This window comes from Thermobia domestica, chromosome 1, assembly GCF_964235325.1.
Source record: "Thermobia domestica chromosome 1, izTheDome1.hap1.1, whole genome shotgun sequence".
Lineage (NCBI taxonomy): Eukaryota > Metazoa > Arthropoda > Insecta > Zygentoma > Lepismatidae > Thermobia > Thermobia domestica.
The window spans coordinates 339,793,849-339,809,273 of record NC_137454.1 but is presented as its reverse complement, the minus strand read 5'-3'; the positions used below and the strand labels follow the sequence as shown (position 1 = coordinate 339,809,273).

At 34.5% G+C, this 15,425-nt stretch overlaps 1 protein-coding gene across 8 annotated transcripts in view; it reads left to right on the top strand.

Moving 5' to 3' along the window:
• LOC145663496 (uncharacterized) overlaps window positions 1-13,641 on the top strand; it is a 55,884-nt gene extending 42,243 nt beyond the window's left edge. For all 8 annotated transcript variants that reach the window (XR_014127182.1, XM_081729637.1, XM_081729636.1 and 5 more), the window contains one exon: window positions 11,245-13,641. Coding sequence is in view for 7 of the 8 variants with exons in the window: in XM_081729637.1 (XP_081585763.1) it covers window positions 11,245-12,406 (1,162 nt within the window). In the remaining variant the exon portion in view is untranslated. The remainder of the gene's footprint in view (window positions 1-11,244) is intronic.
• The last annotated feature ends 1,784 nt before the right edge of the window (window positions 13,642-15,425 follow it).

Genomic DNA, 15,425 nt, shown 5'->3' with positions numbered 1-15,425 from the left:
TATACGGTCTCGCGGTGCTCTCTGATTCCAAAAAATGAATGGCTTATACACAGGGAGGTAACTTTCGGAACAAAGCAGAGAGCCAGATTGGTTCACCTTTATCATGACATATTTCATAATCGTAAATGCGTGGCGGTTGGAGACAGGTTTGGATAGGAACAAATGGCTTAATCCGTTCTCTCATTCTTTCAATAGATCTCTATCCATTAGAACTTGAAACGGACTGGGGTTGCATCTGCAGCAGACCATCTTAGTAAGATATGGTTTCGCTGTTCCTATGACTTCCTTTTTGCTGATGTGCTTCCTAATAAGTCCAAAATTGCTATCGCATTGTGAAAATGAGTGTCCACGTACTGGAAATACTTGTATTATTTCAAGACCATTGGTCTTGGAAAACCACGCTAAGAATATGAGAATGGTGAGGTTCCGATATTGACCTCCAGCTGCATCACAAAACAATACAACCGTCTTGACATTGGAGTATTCTTGAAGTTTCTTCACTAAACAGTCATACAAAAAAGAAGCCACTGAATTAGCATTCTTCTTACCATCAGTTTCCATGAAACAATAACAGTACGATGTATCATCATTGAAAACATGCACATTGAAACAATAGAGCCACAGTAGTCGTTTGTAAAACTGTGTGTTTACGTTTAGGCGTGGAATAGGAAAATTTTGAGCATAATCAAATTCCATCACTAAATAAGACATATCCTGTTTTGCCTTCTGAACATAATGATTTCTTATTTCTTTTCGTCTTGCTGCCTTGTGTTTATGAAGTGCATATGATAATCATTCAGCACCGGAATTGTCTTTCAACGTCAGTTCACATGCAGCACAGTAATCACAAGTGTCGGTTTTGGGTCTAACAAAGGCATATGAAAATTCAGTGGAAAAGTAGCGGAAATATGTTTTGTAGTTCATACGCAGATTAGTGCCAGATTTCTCTTTGTAATACTCGCGGAAAGCTCATAAAGTTTCTTTATCGATAGATTAGGATTCTCAAAGTATTTTAGATTAGTCTTATGCGAGAAATAATGACTACAGTCATTGGGTATAGTATTTAAATGTTCTGCCATTAGTTTCAACACATTGTTTTGCAGTTTGTGAGGCCTATTCGCGTGAGATCCCCTTACTTCCCTGAAGTCTGCATTTGCCAGTAGTTTACTTTGAATAACACGCAGCCGCTTCACGGACACTACTAACCATTTTAGTATGAACTGCTGACGTACCGGCATTTTTCTTCCGTTAACACACAATGAATACGACCAAGTGTGCAAACGTTCCTTCTTGGTATTCACAGTCCTCTTTTCAGACGACGTTTTGCTTCGTTCCATACAGTTAGCTAAAAATGAGTCCTGGCATGATTTCTCCTGTTGATTGTAAAATCCTGGAAATACTTCGTTTTGTGTATCCACAGAAAACTGTTCCCAACATGATTTAAGACAACAGTTAGAACAGTACCTGAAATTTTTGCTGCTGATACGTTTCCCTCCAGCATTGACATACTCTTCGCCTCGAAGATGCTTACGCTTAATATCTTCTTTCTTCTTGTTTCTTCGCTGAATATATATTTTCTTACCCTTCTTTTTGCTTTCCGCAATACTAGAATCATTGCTGTTACTGGCGTTCATGTTTAGGTTTAAGATATATTCACCACGAAACACAATGGACTGCAGTATGAATCTCTTACCGCCAAAATACAGCTCTGCACACAACACAAAAACAGGAGTACCAACCTCAATTTTTTAAATATCTTGATGAAAATTTCACCACATATTCTTGAAAGACTGGAGAATTCGATAAAATGATCTCCGGAAAAAGGGCATATAGCAACATATGCCCTTTTTCCATATACCGCCTCAATTGTTGTCAGATGCAAAAATTCTCGAATAGTAGAGAATATCTGTTCCATTTAGTTAGTTATCACAGTTTTGATTTGAAAACTAGCCTTTTTTTTTTGTCACAAACAAGTTCCTTATCATTGAAGATAGAAACAAGTTTTTTTTTTTAAATGTTAACAGATGTAGAACAAAAATCAAGAAATAAAGATAAAAGAGCTAGTTGTATTGGAATTGCAAACTGATACATTGAGATTGAAGCTCGATATTGAATTCTATAAAAAGGATTACCATCTTTCCTCTGTAGGTGTCTTTGCTTTATCTTTCACTAACATAATAGATTAATATTTAAAAAAAACACACACACACAACGAGATTGTACTTTTAGTAAGTATTTAAGCCTTTCTGAGTGCAATTGCACTTACCCTCCCCTTCGTTGTTCATGCTGGAGTAGCATACTTAAAATCATGACTTTTAAGATACGTTCTTTCTGGAGAAAATGGGAAGCAGTAAATTATGCCATTGCACGGGGTGACAAATTGTCTAGGGCCGGATCTGATGATATGTGTACACAAGACATGAGTATAGGATGATACAATTTGAAGTAATGTAGGGTGTTTCGAAATCAATATTACGGTTTTGAAACTGTAGAATCTATTACAATTAACTTACAATTATAAATATTATATCAAATGAAAGAACAACTCAAACAGTTTTGTACGCTTGCATGCACATGCATTGCTTCTTTCGTCTGCTGTTAGAAAGAGGAAGTAGCGAGACTAGAGAGCAGAAAGCTTTTTGTGTTCTAATAAAGACTGAATTTGTAGTTACAGTGCAACGTCTGTGTGAAGAATATTAAGGAGGCGCTTGCAACTACGTCCTTATCGTTTGCAAGTAGCGAGACTAGAGAGCAGAAAGCTTTTTGTGTTCTAATAAATGCTGAATCTGTAATTACAATGCAACCGTCTGTGTGAAGAATATTAAGAAGACGCTTGCAACTACGTCCTTATCGTTTGCAGTTGCTACAGGCCTAAAACCTACAGACTACGGTTTACGCGCCAGTTTCGCAAGTGAAATATTGCTGCATAACAATGAAGATTTTCTGGATCGTGTCACACTCTAATGTGAACACTCAATGTTCGCAGCTGGCGGTCAGCAAATCCTCAGGAGATGGTACAGTTGAAACGAGACTCCCCTACATTGAATGTGTTTTGTGCCATATGGCGGAAAGTTTATGGGCCTTTCTCGCCTATCGATTCGATGTGTGTCGTGTGACGAATGAATCTCACATCGAACACTTGTAGCAAAGACTGTTTGAGGTGCTCCTTTACTTTATGTATTGTTTATAACTGTACGTAAAATGTAATAAATACTACAAAGACTTAAAACCTCGATATTCATTTTGAAACACCCTGCATTTCTCACCAAGAGTATTGGAACTAAATATGAGAGAAAATTTTCCTTATAAAGTGATTGTTTACAACAACGATATTATTATTAGTAGAGACTACTACTACAACAACACGAGTTACTAGTTAAAGAAATGTAATCAAATGTATATAACCCTTTCGGACCCAGGTGGCCAAAGTAGCACACACGGGTGTGTCACTTATTTAATCCGCTCCTGCATTTGCCAAATATGACTGGACCATAGCTTATCATATTAATTAATTCTTTTCTGGTGTCAAATTTCGTTCTCAAATTTCATCCCAGTCAAAAATTCGAAAATTTTCGAATTTCCTTTACTTTTTTCCCTGTAGCTTCCTTCGATGCAGAGAGAGACCTCCGTAAGACTTGCCAGGTAGATACCTCGGATGGATACCTAATTGTTGACATCAATTCGATGGGCCTGCGAGCAGTGTTGCCAAATAGAGAAATTAAAATTTCTCTAAATTTGGACAAAAAATTCGAAATTTTTCTTTATAAATCGGTACTTATACGTTCACGTCCGAATGCAAGTCAACTTCCGCCAGTCTAACATTTATCCTTACTGAACAAACGCGGGTACAGATCGTTACAATGGGGTAATTAGGAGGCGCACCAAAAATTCGTATTTAGGTTCTAACCCTTGATTTTTCTAGTTTTTCCGTACTTTTCTGTTTACCGTAATATATTTTTGGTAATTAGAAGCTTTTAGAATTTCCTTAAATATCGCCATGATACTTGTAGGATATATTAGTGGTGTACCAATGTTTTATATAAGATAGTTTGCGTCTGTCTGGTAACAGTGTTACTAGCTACGGAAAATTTCAATTCCAAATTTTAGAGGAAATTTTCGGAAAATTGCCTGTTTTGTCTCTATTTTTCCCTCTTGTTGGCTACGTGGAAACAAACGTACCAGTATCTAAAAGTTTCATCTTTTCCCTACACAACGCACTATAGAAAGTTTTAATAGGATAATTAGGGGAAGTACAGTTTAGGTTTACAGTAGACCTTGTTCTCTAATTAGAAAGATAACTGTAATTTTTTTTTGGTAGAATATTTTTTATTGACATATTTACTTTATTAGATATCGTCACAATACTTGTAGTATATATTAGAGGAATACCAAAGCTTATTTTAAGATAGTTTGTGTGTGTGTGTTATAGTAGTGTTGCTAGCTATAGAGAATTTTAATTCCAGATTTTACGCGGAAATTTTGGAAAAATTTCTTTTTGTTTCTATTATTTCTCTTTTGTTAGATATATTCGAACAAAGGCACCAGTGTCTAAAAGCCTCGTCCTTAGCCTACACAGCGCACCTTAAAAAGTTTCACTAGAATAATTAGGGGAAGTACAGTTGAGGTTTAAATAAACCATGTTCTGTAAATGGTAAGAAAATGGTGAATTTCTGAGGTAGAATGAGATTTTTTTAAATTTCATGCTTGCTTTGTTAGATACCGCCATGATACTTGTACGATATATTCTTGCTATACCAAGGTTTATTTTCAGATAGTTTTCGTCTGTCTGATGGCAGTGTTTTCAGCCAATATCAATTAACTCCTGATTTTAGGATAAAACTTCGGAAAATTTCCTTTTCTTCTCTATTATTTCCCCCTTGCTGGCTACATTGAAACAATCGTACCACTACTTGAAAGCTTCCTCTTTGGTTTACAGAACGCACCATAAAAAGTTTCAATAGGATAATTAGAGAAGCTGTAGCCCCGGCATATCGGTTGATTTCTACTTCTGAGGCGTAAACAGTGTCAAAATTTCATGTGTATGATGAGAGAGAATGTTTTCTTTCCCTCTTTGAATGGAAGCCAGGACTTCAAGATTTCACTGTACCTTGTCAACACACGAAAGATTTTTTTTAGGTGACTTGAACCCATATGGCAGCAGTGGTGCTAGATACAAAAAATTTAAAATTCGGTTAGGGAATTTTTTGTAAATTTTCACCCCTACATTTCCCTCAATAATTTCCCACCCGTTGGTAACACTGCAATGCACCTTACACCAAAAAATAGCCACATCAATTTTCTAAAAAAACAAGGCCTTAACCATTTCAATCGAATAAAAGGTTTTTGAGCAATAAATCACTAACTGAAAATGTAGGAAAACGACAAAAATGACCTGGTTCCGAAAGGAACAATCACAATTTTGCTCGTATAGGTACAAAGAAAAAACGATATGTAAGTTACGAAGGCTTCGATTCAAGTTCTGTTGATTATTTCAATAATCTGCAATATAAATCAATAAATAATAGTTGCCAGAAAAAAAGACATTTGAAAAAAACATGGAAAAGAACGATGTTTTTTATTGAAAAAACTTCACAGAAAAAAAAAACGTTTTTTAATAACACTATTTCTGAGGCTATAAGCTTTCGGTTTAGGTGAATCACAGAGCGAATTATTTTCTTATATTACCGAATGTGTACTAAAGTTTAAGGTGAATGGTATACAAACTTATTATTATCTTACGCTCTGTGATTTTAATATTACTTTAGTTCATACTATTATCATCTGGGTTTAACATTTGCTGCTAAAACAACACAGTGTACTACTAATTACTATCAAAACTTCAAATAAAGATCAGGGCTGTTGCAAATATTTAACTCTTTTATGTCCTCATTGATACTTTCAAGAACGTAATCACAATATATATTTTATGTGCTTGAAGCCGGCAGAACACACACCTCATCTCCAAGGTGCAGCCTCTGCAATAAGAGCGTCCAGGAAAGCAAAGCTTTACGTCAGCTTTTCAATTTCACAGATCGTTCACTAAACACAATCCAAGTTACCCCTGGTTCAGGGCTTATGTGGGTTCTCGATCTTGTCTCTGGAGTAAAAATTGACCAGTTTCGGGACACATTTTTACAAAGGAAGGGGACTTCAGCTGAGATGATGTAAATGAAATATGTATTCTTTTTTAGAATGTATTGATAAAGACGGGGAAACAATATATTTTTTAAAATGTTATTTTAAATGTGAATTCCTTTTCTATTTGAGTTGTTATAACGATTTGTAAACATTGAGTATTCATCACAACATTAGGTATATAGTATCATATATGTTTTACTGCCTTAGTCAGTTGTTCAAAAAAGTCATATAATCACGAACCCCTTAAAACTACATAGTTATACTTAGTGAAGAAGGTTGCCAAAGTCTTGCCCCGTGAATATTGTGGTGTAATAATTCGTGAACGAATTACGTAATAGGAATGTGAATTATGCCGAAAGAAAGTGTGATTATAAGATATATTTTCTCAATAGTAGTTTACTCCGCGAAGTAAAGCCATACGTCAGGAACTGCAAAATTGCCTCATTTAGAAGAAAAATTATGAAACTACTTTGCTTGCCCGAAGAAATTTCTGATATGTTTTGCCACAAGAAACTGTAGTGTAAGGCGTTGTACATGATCAATTTCTAAGCAAGACTGTATGTTGTATTTAAGATGTTTTTTTTTATCCTCCATTTCCCCCTGCCTTTGGCATTTGATATTGTCTTATTAAATGACAAACGTTACTGCTCCTTACTCGTAATTCTCTCTCTACTACCTTTTTTTCGTATGATATCTCTCTTTGTGACTAGCCTCAGTTAGGGTCAGGAAAGCCTTACCTTTAATTGACATGATACGTAAAACAAAATTTAAATCATGCCCTATTCTTTATCTTTTTTTTCTATTGCTTTTATTTGCTTTTCTTAAATTGCAAAGATATACAAAAGCACACACACACACACATACACATACATACATACACTATACATAACCAGAAAACACCTTTCATAACCTGCAAAGTATAAGCTGAAAAAAGAAAAGAAATAATTAGTAAGTAATTTAAAACAAGTATTACCAGGGTCTTTTTTCCATTTTAAATAATTATCTCCGCTTGTGTGAATTTGTTTCTTGATGTTATTTATACCTGTCTTTCCCACTAAAAAAGAATGTTATTTAAAATGAAATCGGGCTTCCAGATTTCCAATTTTTCGTTGTTGGTTCTAAAAAACATCAGAACTGTTTTGGTGTATCTGAATTTCTCTCATTAGGTTTGCAAAATTTTCTTATTTTCTCTCTTCTCGTTTTGAAACACTTGCTATATTTTAAAACCCTGCCACCACTAGCAAAACACTAAACAAAACATACGCTAACACTAACGCAAAGAAGGAACCTGCACTTTTAAGTACTGGAATGCCATTATTATTTTTATTTTCTTCTAATTCTTTATTTCTTTATATTTACAATGTAGGGTGTGGGTCTTGAAAATTTCTTCTTCTTTCACCCTTTCTTTCCTTCCGCATGCTCCTTGATACGTGTCCTGCAACTAATTGTAATTTTTCTAACTACATTTTATCGTTTATTATAGTTTGTATATTATCCCTTTTTAATTTGCTCTTATTTTGTTTCTGTATAATTATTCCAATTCCAGAAGACATATCCTCGTGTTTGTACTTCATTACATGTACGTTTATCATCGTTAGTTATATTAAGTTTTCTGAGATGAGATTTATGCGGTCCATATGTAGACATGTATTCTTTTAATTTACTGCTTATTGCTCCCATTTCTTATTTTTAAGTTTGCGATGATGGCTCTTGTTCTTTGTCCCTTTATTGAATCCCTCCATTCATCTCCCATTTCCGTTTAATCAGTTTGTTAACATCTTCTTCGGTGCTGGGGAACTCTCCCGTGATTTCCAATATCTTGATTCTCATTATCCTGTAGCCACGCCTTGATACATCTTCTTAATATCTGAAGGTGTATGGGTTCTTCATTGGCCGAAAGCTAGATTGTTTCCACGGAGATAGTTTTTATGATGACATGGGTTCTACTTAGCATTAATCGCTTCACTATTTTTAAATTTTGCCATAGTTAGGTTAGTTTTTAGAAATAGTCTATGACCACAGATTCCGACAAATAGTGTGCAATATCCATTAGATTAGCTTTGCTATACAATTTAAGAATTTCTCTGTCAGTTTTAAAATCTTTTATAGCGAGTGTTAAGAGTTTGTTGGTTATTTTTTCATCTTCTCTGTTGTTTCAGTTATATGTTTTTCGTAGTTTAGCCGTTTGTCTAGCCATACTCCTAGATATTTTTATTGATTCACAATTCCTATTTTAGTTTTCCCAATTTTGATTATGGGTTCTCTCTGTAGCGTTTGGTCAAATACGGTAATTTTTGTTTTATCATCCGATAGAATTAATTTATTTTCTATGCACCATCTTTCTAGATTTATTAATATTATGTTTTCTTTTTGCTCTGTTTCCCTTCTTGAAGGTGCTGTCAGCACAACTTTAAATTCGTCCGCATATTCCACTAGGCCTAATGTTTCTTTTAGATTGTTAGGTTTTCTTAAGCATGGTCGAAATGTAATGTCCCACATTCTAGGGCCACGTTTTGTCCCTGTGGGAAACCTATGGTGCTTATTGTTGTTATATCATTTCCTGGAGATTTTAATGTAATCCTTTTGTCAGTACAGTAATTCAGCATGAAATTCTAAAGAGCTTTATTAATATTTAGGTCTTTGAGTTCTTTAAAAGCTGGGCCACCATAGACTGTCAAAAGCACCACTAATGTCGGCATAGATAACACCTTGGTATTTTTCCAGTTTACCTTCTTCAATGAAGTTAATTACTCTTTTTACGGCTGTTTTGGTGCTTTTTCCTCTTACGAAACCATGCTGCAATTTTTCGTTATTTAATTTTTTTTCTTTATTCTTTCCACAATGATTCGTTCGAAAATTTATTTATTACATTTAATAAATCGATAGGGCGATAGGATTTTCGATCGCCGTTTTTCTTGGTATGTGACTTTTTCATTTGATTTAATTTGCTTGTTTCCACCTTTTTGTAATTCGTCCGTTTTTAAAACAAAAGTTTGAAAAATTTGCTAAGTATGGTGCCCATTTGTCAGCATTATGTATAAAAATTTCTGATTTTATTCCATTCGGTCCAGGACCTTTTTTGCTTTTAAGTCGTTTTATGTGATTTATTATTTCTTGGTTTTCTATTACTTCTGATCTGTCTTCTAAAGGCAGTAATTGTATTTCCCTTGTAATCAAATTTTGTGCGTTATTATCATCTTCTGGTATATCCTATGGTAATACAGATTTATTAGATTGTCTATTGTTTCTTCCCAATTATTTTATATCTTCGGTTTGTTCTTTTTAGAGTTGAAAGGGTGGAAAGTGTTTCAACTTCATTACTTATAATTTTTGTTGGGTTTAACCCAGGGATCTAGATTTAAATTAGTTTGAATGTGTTTTCCACCTATTTTCCTTGTTTCTATTTCTTTGTTGTCATATTTTTGTTTTAACTCTCTATATTTGTTTAATCTGCTTTTTGTTAAATTATTTTCTGTTGTGTGTTGATGAAGCTTTTTAGCTTTACGGATTTTTCTTTTCACGTCTTGTAATTCATTGATCCAGAAGGTATATGTTTTAGTGTGTAAATCGTTTAGTTGTCTTTTTTTTGTTTTTGTTGAATTTTTAATTGTTAATATGTTTTATCTTCTATTTTCTGGGCTAATTCATCTAATTTGTTCTCTTCTATTTGCGGTAGATTTATCGCAGATGTATGCATTTAAGATGTTAAAGATATATGGGGTCACATCTGAATAACATTTGTTGACATCCACTTGAAAACCTTGTTTTCCTAAAATTTCTTCTGTGTTGACAAAATTGTGGCCACTAAACTGTATTAGGTGACGCGATAGACGTCTCTACGTAAGATAGTAATTTTATATCACTCCAAAAAGGTAATTTGATATTTATAATTCAAAACTAAAAAAATAGCCCGCTTTCAGCCCTTTAAGCGTAGATCATTTGCACACTGGTTTTTAGTAACGATTGATATAGCAGATTTCACCATTTTGACATAAGACACTCGTCAAATACCCTACTTTTGCCCCACAATTTGCATCAGTTCAATTACTCATAGAATCCTCGTTCCAGTCGGAGGCAGTTGTAACTTCAGTATAAAATTTAATTTCAAACTGTTTGCTCGTTTTCTGAGCTAATCTAAGAAGGTGGATGTGAAATTTACGTACTGATAACTAATACACAGATCTCTTTCTTGGAAATACAGTATTTCCCAAAACACCAGTGCACGAAACAGTTAATTTTGAATGTTAATGATGTTTATGAAGTTCTCTTTCTCTGAAAAGGGAGACTCGTAAGATGATAATTTTTACGTACATTTCTAATTCTGTTCTTCTTACGATACCCATTTCTATGAAACGAAGATGATAAAAACCGAGTTGTGGGCAGACAATCAAGATACTAGAAAATTCATTTAAAAGAATTCAGCTGCCTTCCCTTTATCATCTAGTGTATAACACATTTTTTTTATTTTTCCCATATATCAAAGGAATGCGAGGATATCAATAAGACCAGCAATTTATGTTACACTGCTTCAAATGACCTATTTTGTGCAAAATTTTAAAAGTTCTTATAACCTTCCTTTGTTTCCTTGTCATTATAGTAATCGTTTCTCGTACTTGTAATTTTAACAAGCTCTCGCATTTACTAAAGTTTCTGTAACTTAGATTGACAATATAATATATAAATATATTAATTGAGTTCCTACGTCCATTTCCACCTACAAAATCATGTTCATTCCATACTGTAACATATATACTTTGGTACGTGTTTGAGTTAATTTGATTTCCAATTTTTAAATGTAAACACAGATTCAGATTTTGATAAACAATACATTCTCGTCTTTGGAGAATATAATTGCTACCGAAAATACTCGGTTGTTGTAAATTCCATATTTTTACATGTCATGTTATAGTTCAATAGTATGAGATTTCTGTTTATACGAAATATAATTTACGATTGGCTGAGAATCGCTCGTATTGTAGATGCGAAAGACGTATAATACAAAATAAGTATCTTCTTATTAGTGCTCTACTTTATAAACCAACCTTTGCATTTTTCTGGAGTTTCGCATTATTTATTTCTATTTCGGGTTTATTGAATTTTTTGCAGATTCCATAAACATATTCTTTCGAGAAGAGCAAATACGTTCATCACAAAAAGGGAAAATATTTCTCATTCAGGTGAGAAATCTCGTACTAACAAGGAAGTTTACACGGGCCTTTCTCGATCACATTTGCGGACACAAGTGTTAATACATAGAGCTGAAAATAAACAAATGTGCCAAGAGTGTGGAGAGGAATTTACTGAACGTTCCAATTTGGCTACACACATGTCATTACATTCAGTTGCTAAGCCCCACACGTGCAAGGAGTGTGGAAAGGAATTTACTCGACGTTCAGTTTTGGCAAAACACGCTTTAATACATACACGTGACAAAACCCACATGTGCGAAAAATGTGGCAAGGGATTTACGCAGAGTTCAAACTTGGCAAGACACATGTTAATACATGCAGGTGCAAAACCGCACACGTGCCAAGAGTGTGGTACGGGATTTACTCAAAGTTCAAATTTGGCAAGACACATGTTAATACATACAGGTGCAAAATCCCACACGTGCCAGCAGTGTGGAAAGGCATTTACCCGTAGTTCAAGTTTTGTAGCACATATGTTAATACATAAAGGTTCAAAACCCCACACGTGCGGAGAGTGTGGAAAAGGATTTACTCAGCGATCGGCTTTGGCACAACACAAAATAATACATACAGGTGAAAAACCCCACATTTGTCAAGAGTGTGGGAAGAGATTTAATCAAAGTTCAAATCTGGCAAGACATATCTTAATACATACAGGTAAAAAATCCCACATATGTCAAAAGTGTGGAAAGGGATTTAATCATACTTCAAATTTGGCAACACACATGTTAATACATACTGGCGAAAAGCCCCATACTTGCCAAAATTGTGGGAAAAGATTTACCCAAAGTTCAACGTTGGCAAGACACATGTTAATACATACAGGTACAAAACCCCACGCCTGCAATGAGTGTGGAAAGGGATTTAATCGTAGCGCATATTTAGCAACACACATGTTAACACATTCTGGTGAAAAACCCTACGCGTGCCTAGCATGTGGAAAGAGATTTACACAACGTTCAACTTTAGCAACACATATTTTGATACATACAGGTGAAAAGCCTTACAAGTGTAATGAGTGTCAAAAGGCATTTAGAAGGAAATCATATTTAACAAAACACATGTTCACACACAGATAAAACATCATAGTTTCCAAGAGTGTTAAATTGGATTCCCGGAGAAATCAGATCTGGAAAAATAAATTCACACATGCAGGCGAAATAGAACGTAAGTGGCAAGAGTGTGAAAAATTATATAAGTATCTATTAAGATATGACACGTGGTAGCTCATGTTGATGCATAGATATGAGAGCCTCAAACGTTTTAATAACATGGTAAGGAATTTAGTAAAATTCCTGGCAGGAAAAGTTTATATATGCAGGTGAAATGTCTCATCAGTGCCCAGCGTATGGGAGCAGTTTTGTTAGAAAATTACGTTCGGCAATATGTATATTCACACATGCATCTGCAAAACCTCACGAGTGTAAAAAAGATTTTTTTTTTAAAGTCAGTTTTATGTTGACGCACACAATTGAAAAATCTCACAGGTATCAAAAATGTGCAATGGGATTTAGTAAAATTTCTCCCTTCAGAAAAAGGTTCTCATACAGATGCAAAACCCACAAGTACCGAGTGTGGAAAGGTATATAAAAAATCATTTTTGGCAAAATACATGTTCACACATTTGTAAAATCGCATTAGTCCAAAAGTATTGAAAAGGCTTTATTAAGAAATCAGGTTTTGCAAAGCATTGAGTTATACAGGTGAAAGAACTCACATATGTCAAGAGTTTGGTGAAGTTCCTTCTTGGTAATCCATAGGTTCAAACGTACAGGTGCAACACTTCACATTTGGGTTTTAAAAAAATCACTTGCTAAAAGCCATGTTGATATGTACAGACGAGAATCCTAGGACATGCTTAGATTATGCTAAACGATTTAGTCTAAGTTCGAATATTGTAACGTACATCTTAATTGATACAGGTTAAATACTAGAGTCGTGCCAGCTGTGTGAAAATAGGTTTACTCCAAATTAAAAGTTTGTCAACACACATTTATGTACACACAATTAAAAATGTTTGCACGTATTAGATTTAAGTAGAAATCTTTGAAAAGTCATATCTAAGAAGAAGACAGTACAGTCAGAAGAAAAACCTCGTACTAAGAGAATAGGGAGGATATTCAAATGCCAACCTTGGTAACACACATGTTGACATAACCAAATATGTCATGTACGTCGTATGCTAACGTACAAATAGAATTTATTTTACTTACCAAGAATGTCTACTTAAAGTCAACATGTAGCAATACAAATTAAAACTAGAAATATACTTGGCAAGAATGGAGGAAAACGTGAAAGCAAAATCCTATTATCTGAGCTATATTAGTGCATCACGTAAGATAAATCACATGTGCCCAGAGCTAGGGAAATGGCGATCGAAAATCAAATTTGGCTGCAGAGTGTTAAAACAGAGCTGAGGAACTACATGAACTGAATGTGGAAGGAAGGGATTAGTTTAAAATTGAATAATAAAATACATGTTTCAACTGATATAAGATGCCTGCCTGTACTTTTTGAAACTATCGAAAGTCGAAAAGTTTGTACAGCCGTAACGCTTGGAGACAGAAGGCCTTTAACGTGTTAACAATGTGGAAATATTTTATCGAAAGACCAGATTGGCGAGATCACGTTAATTCATACGTGTGAGGAAACTTTCAAACGATAAAAACAAACCACAGTTAACTCCTTGCACTGAAATGAGGAGTCTAGCTCGTCATGGCCTGGTGCCAATTCGCACAATGAAGAGATACACTCGCCATAAAATATATAATATTGTAGCATCTCTATTGATCTTTGAAAGTTGTATAATCATAAACCATTTATAATATACTTTCATACTTCAATTACCAAAATTCAGAAAACAATTCGCAGTGGAAAGGGTTAAGAAAATCTTGTAGCTTTTGCCACATGTTTCTCAATCCCCATAAGATAACATGTAAATTTTACTTCATAAATATGTAACGAAATATGCTACGTACCAACTTAAAATATTCCAAATATATACAGAAATTCAATAGTAATTAAATGGTTGTTTCAATTTCACGAATAATGACGTAGATCAAGAGTAGTGAACTTTTGAAAGTTACATTGTAATCAACTATATATTGAAGGTTGTGTAATCTATTGTGATCTTCGCGAACAGATGTCCTGCTGACAGGCAGGTATTTCCCTCCTCTCTAACGAGGAAGGTCCATAAACCGTGAGAGTTGAATTTTAATGAAAATTAGTGACAAGATTCAGTTCGAGTTGCTAAATAACGTAGTGATAGTCACTCGATGCGCAAATGCTTCATTGAGCTGCTGCACCGACGCCATCTTGAAATCCAGTAGGCAATGTCCAAGAATACCCTTTTGGCACAAAAATGAAAAGCTTTTGATAGATCTGACTTCAGTATTGTAAACCAAGGTAGAGCATCTATATGTGGGAGTACTTCCAGTGCATGATTGCCATTTTGAAAGGCGCCATATTGAATCGCGGTCAAATATGATAAATGGCAAGGGGGTCATGTGGGGTATCAAATAGCACTGGAATTTACTCCTGAATCCATTTAGATATCTGTTTTCACTTCAGAGTTAAGAGCTCTCTCGCTCACAGGAACATATAAAAACTGTGTGAGTTAGACTTGTGTTATGAAATGCAGTCGTGTGAACACTTGCAGGATTTTAACTAATGCAGTAGTAGTCACTTGATCTACAATTGCCACTATACCAATCAGATCTTGAGACTAGTGAGAGAAATCGTTAATTAAACTGAAATTCCTCTAGTGAAAAATGGAATAGCAGCACTGTAACAAATTATACCTATTTCAAAGTGTGCTTTATATATATGAGTCTGTGTGTGTTGCGATTATGCATAGCATTTAAATGCTGTAATATAAGTTAGATGCAACAGCACATATGACTTTACAAGAATATGTTTTGAAGTTATTAGAAAATTAATAGAAAAAATATTAGAAAAATAATATAAACTAATGCACATAAGCAAATATTAATCTACTAACCTTTTCCTCTTCAGTTGTGATGATGAAGATCAAAAACGAAGTGATTAGCACACAGCATCGTGGAGCAGTATAAAACTTAACAAATGCACTTTCGTCAC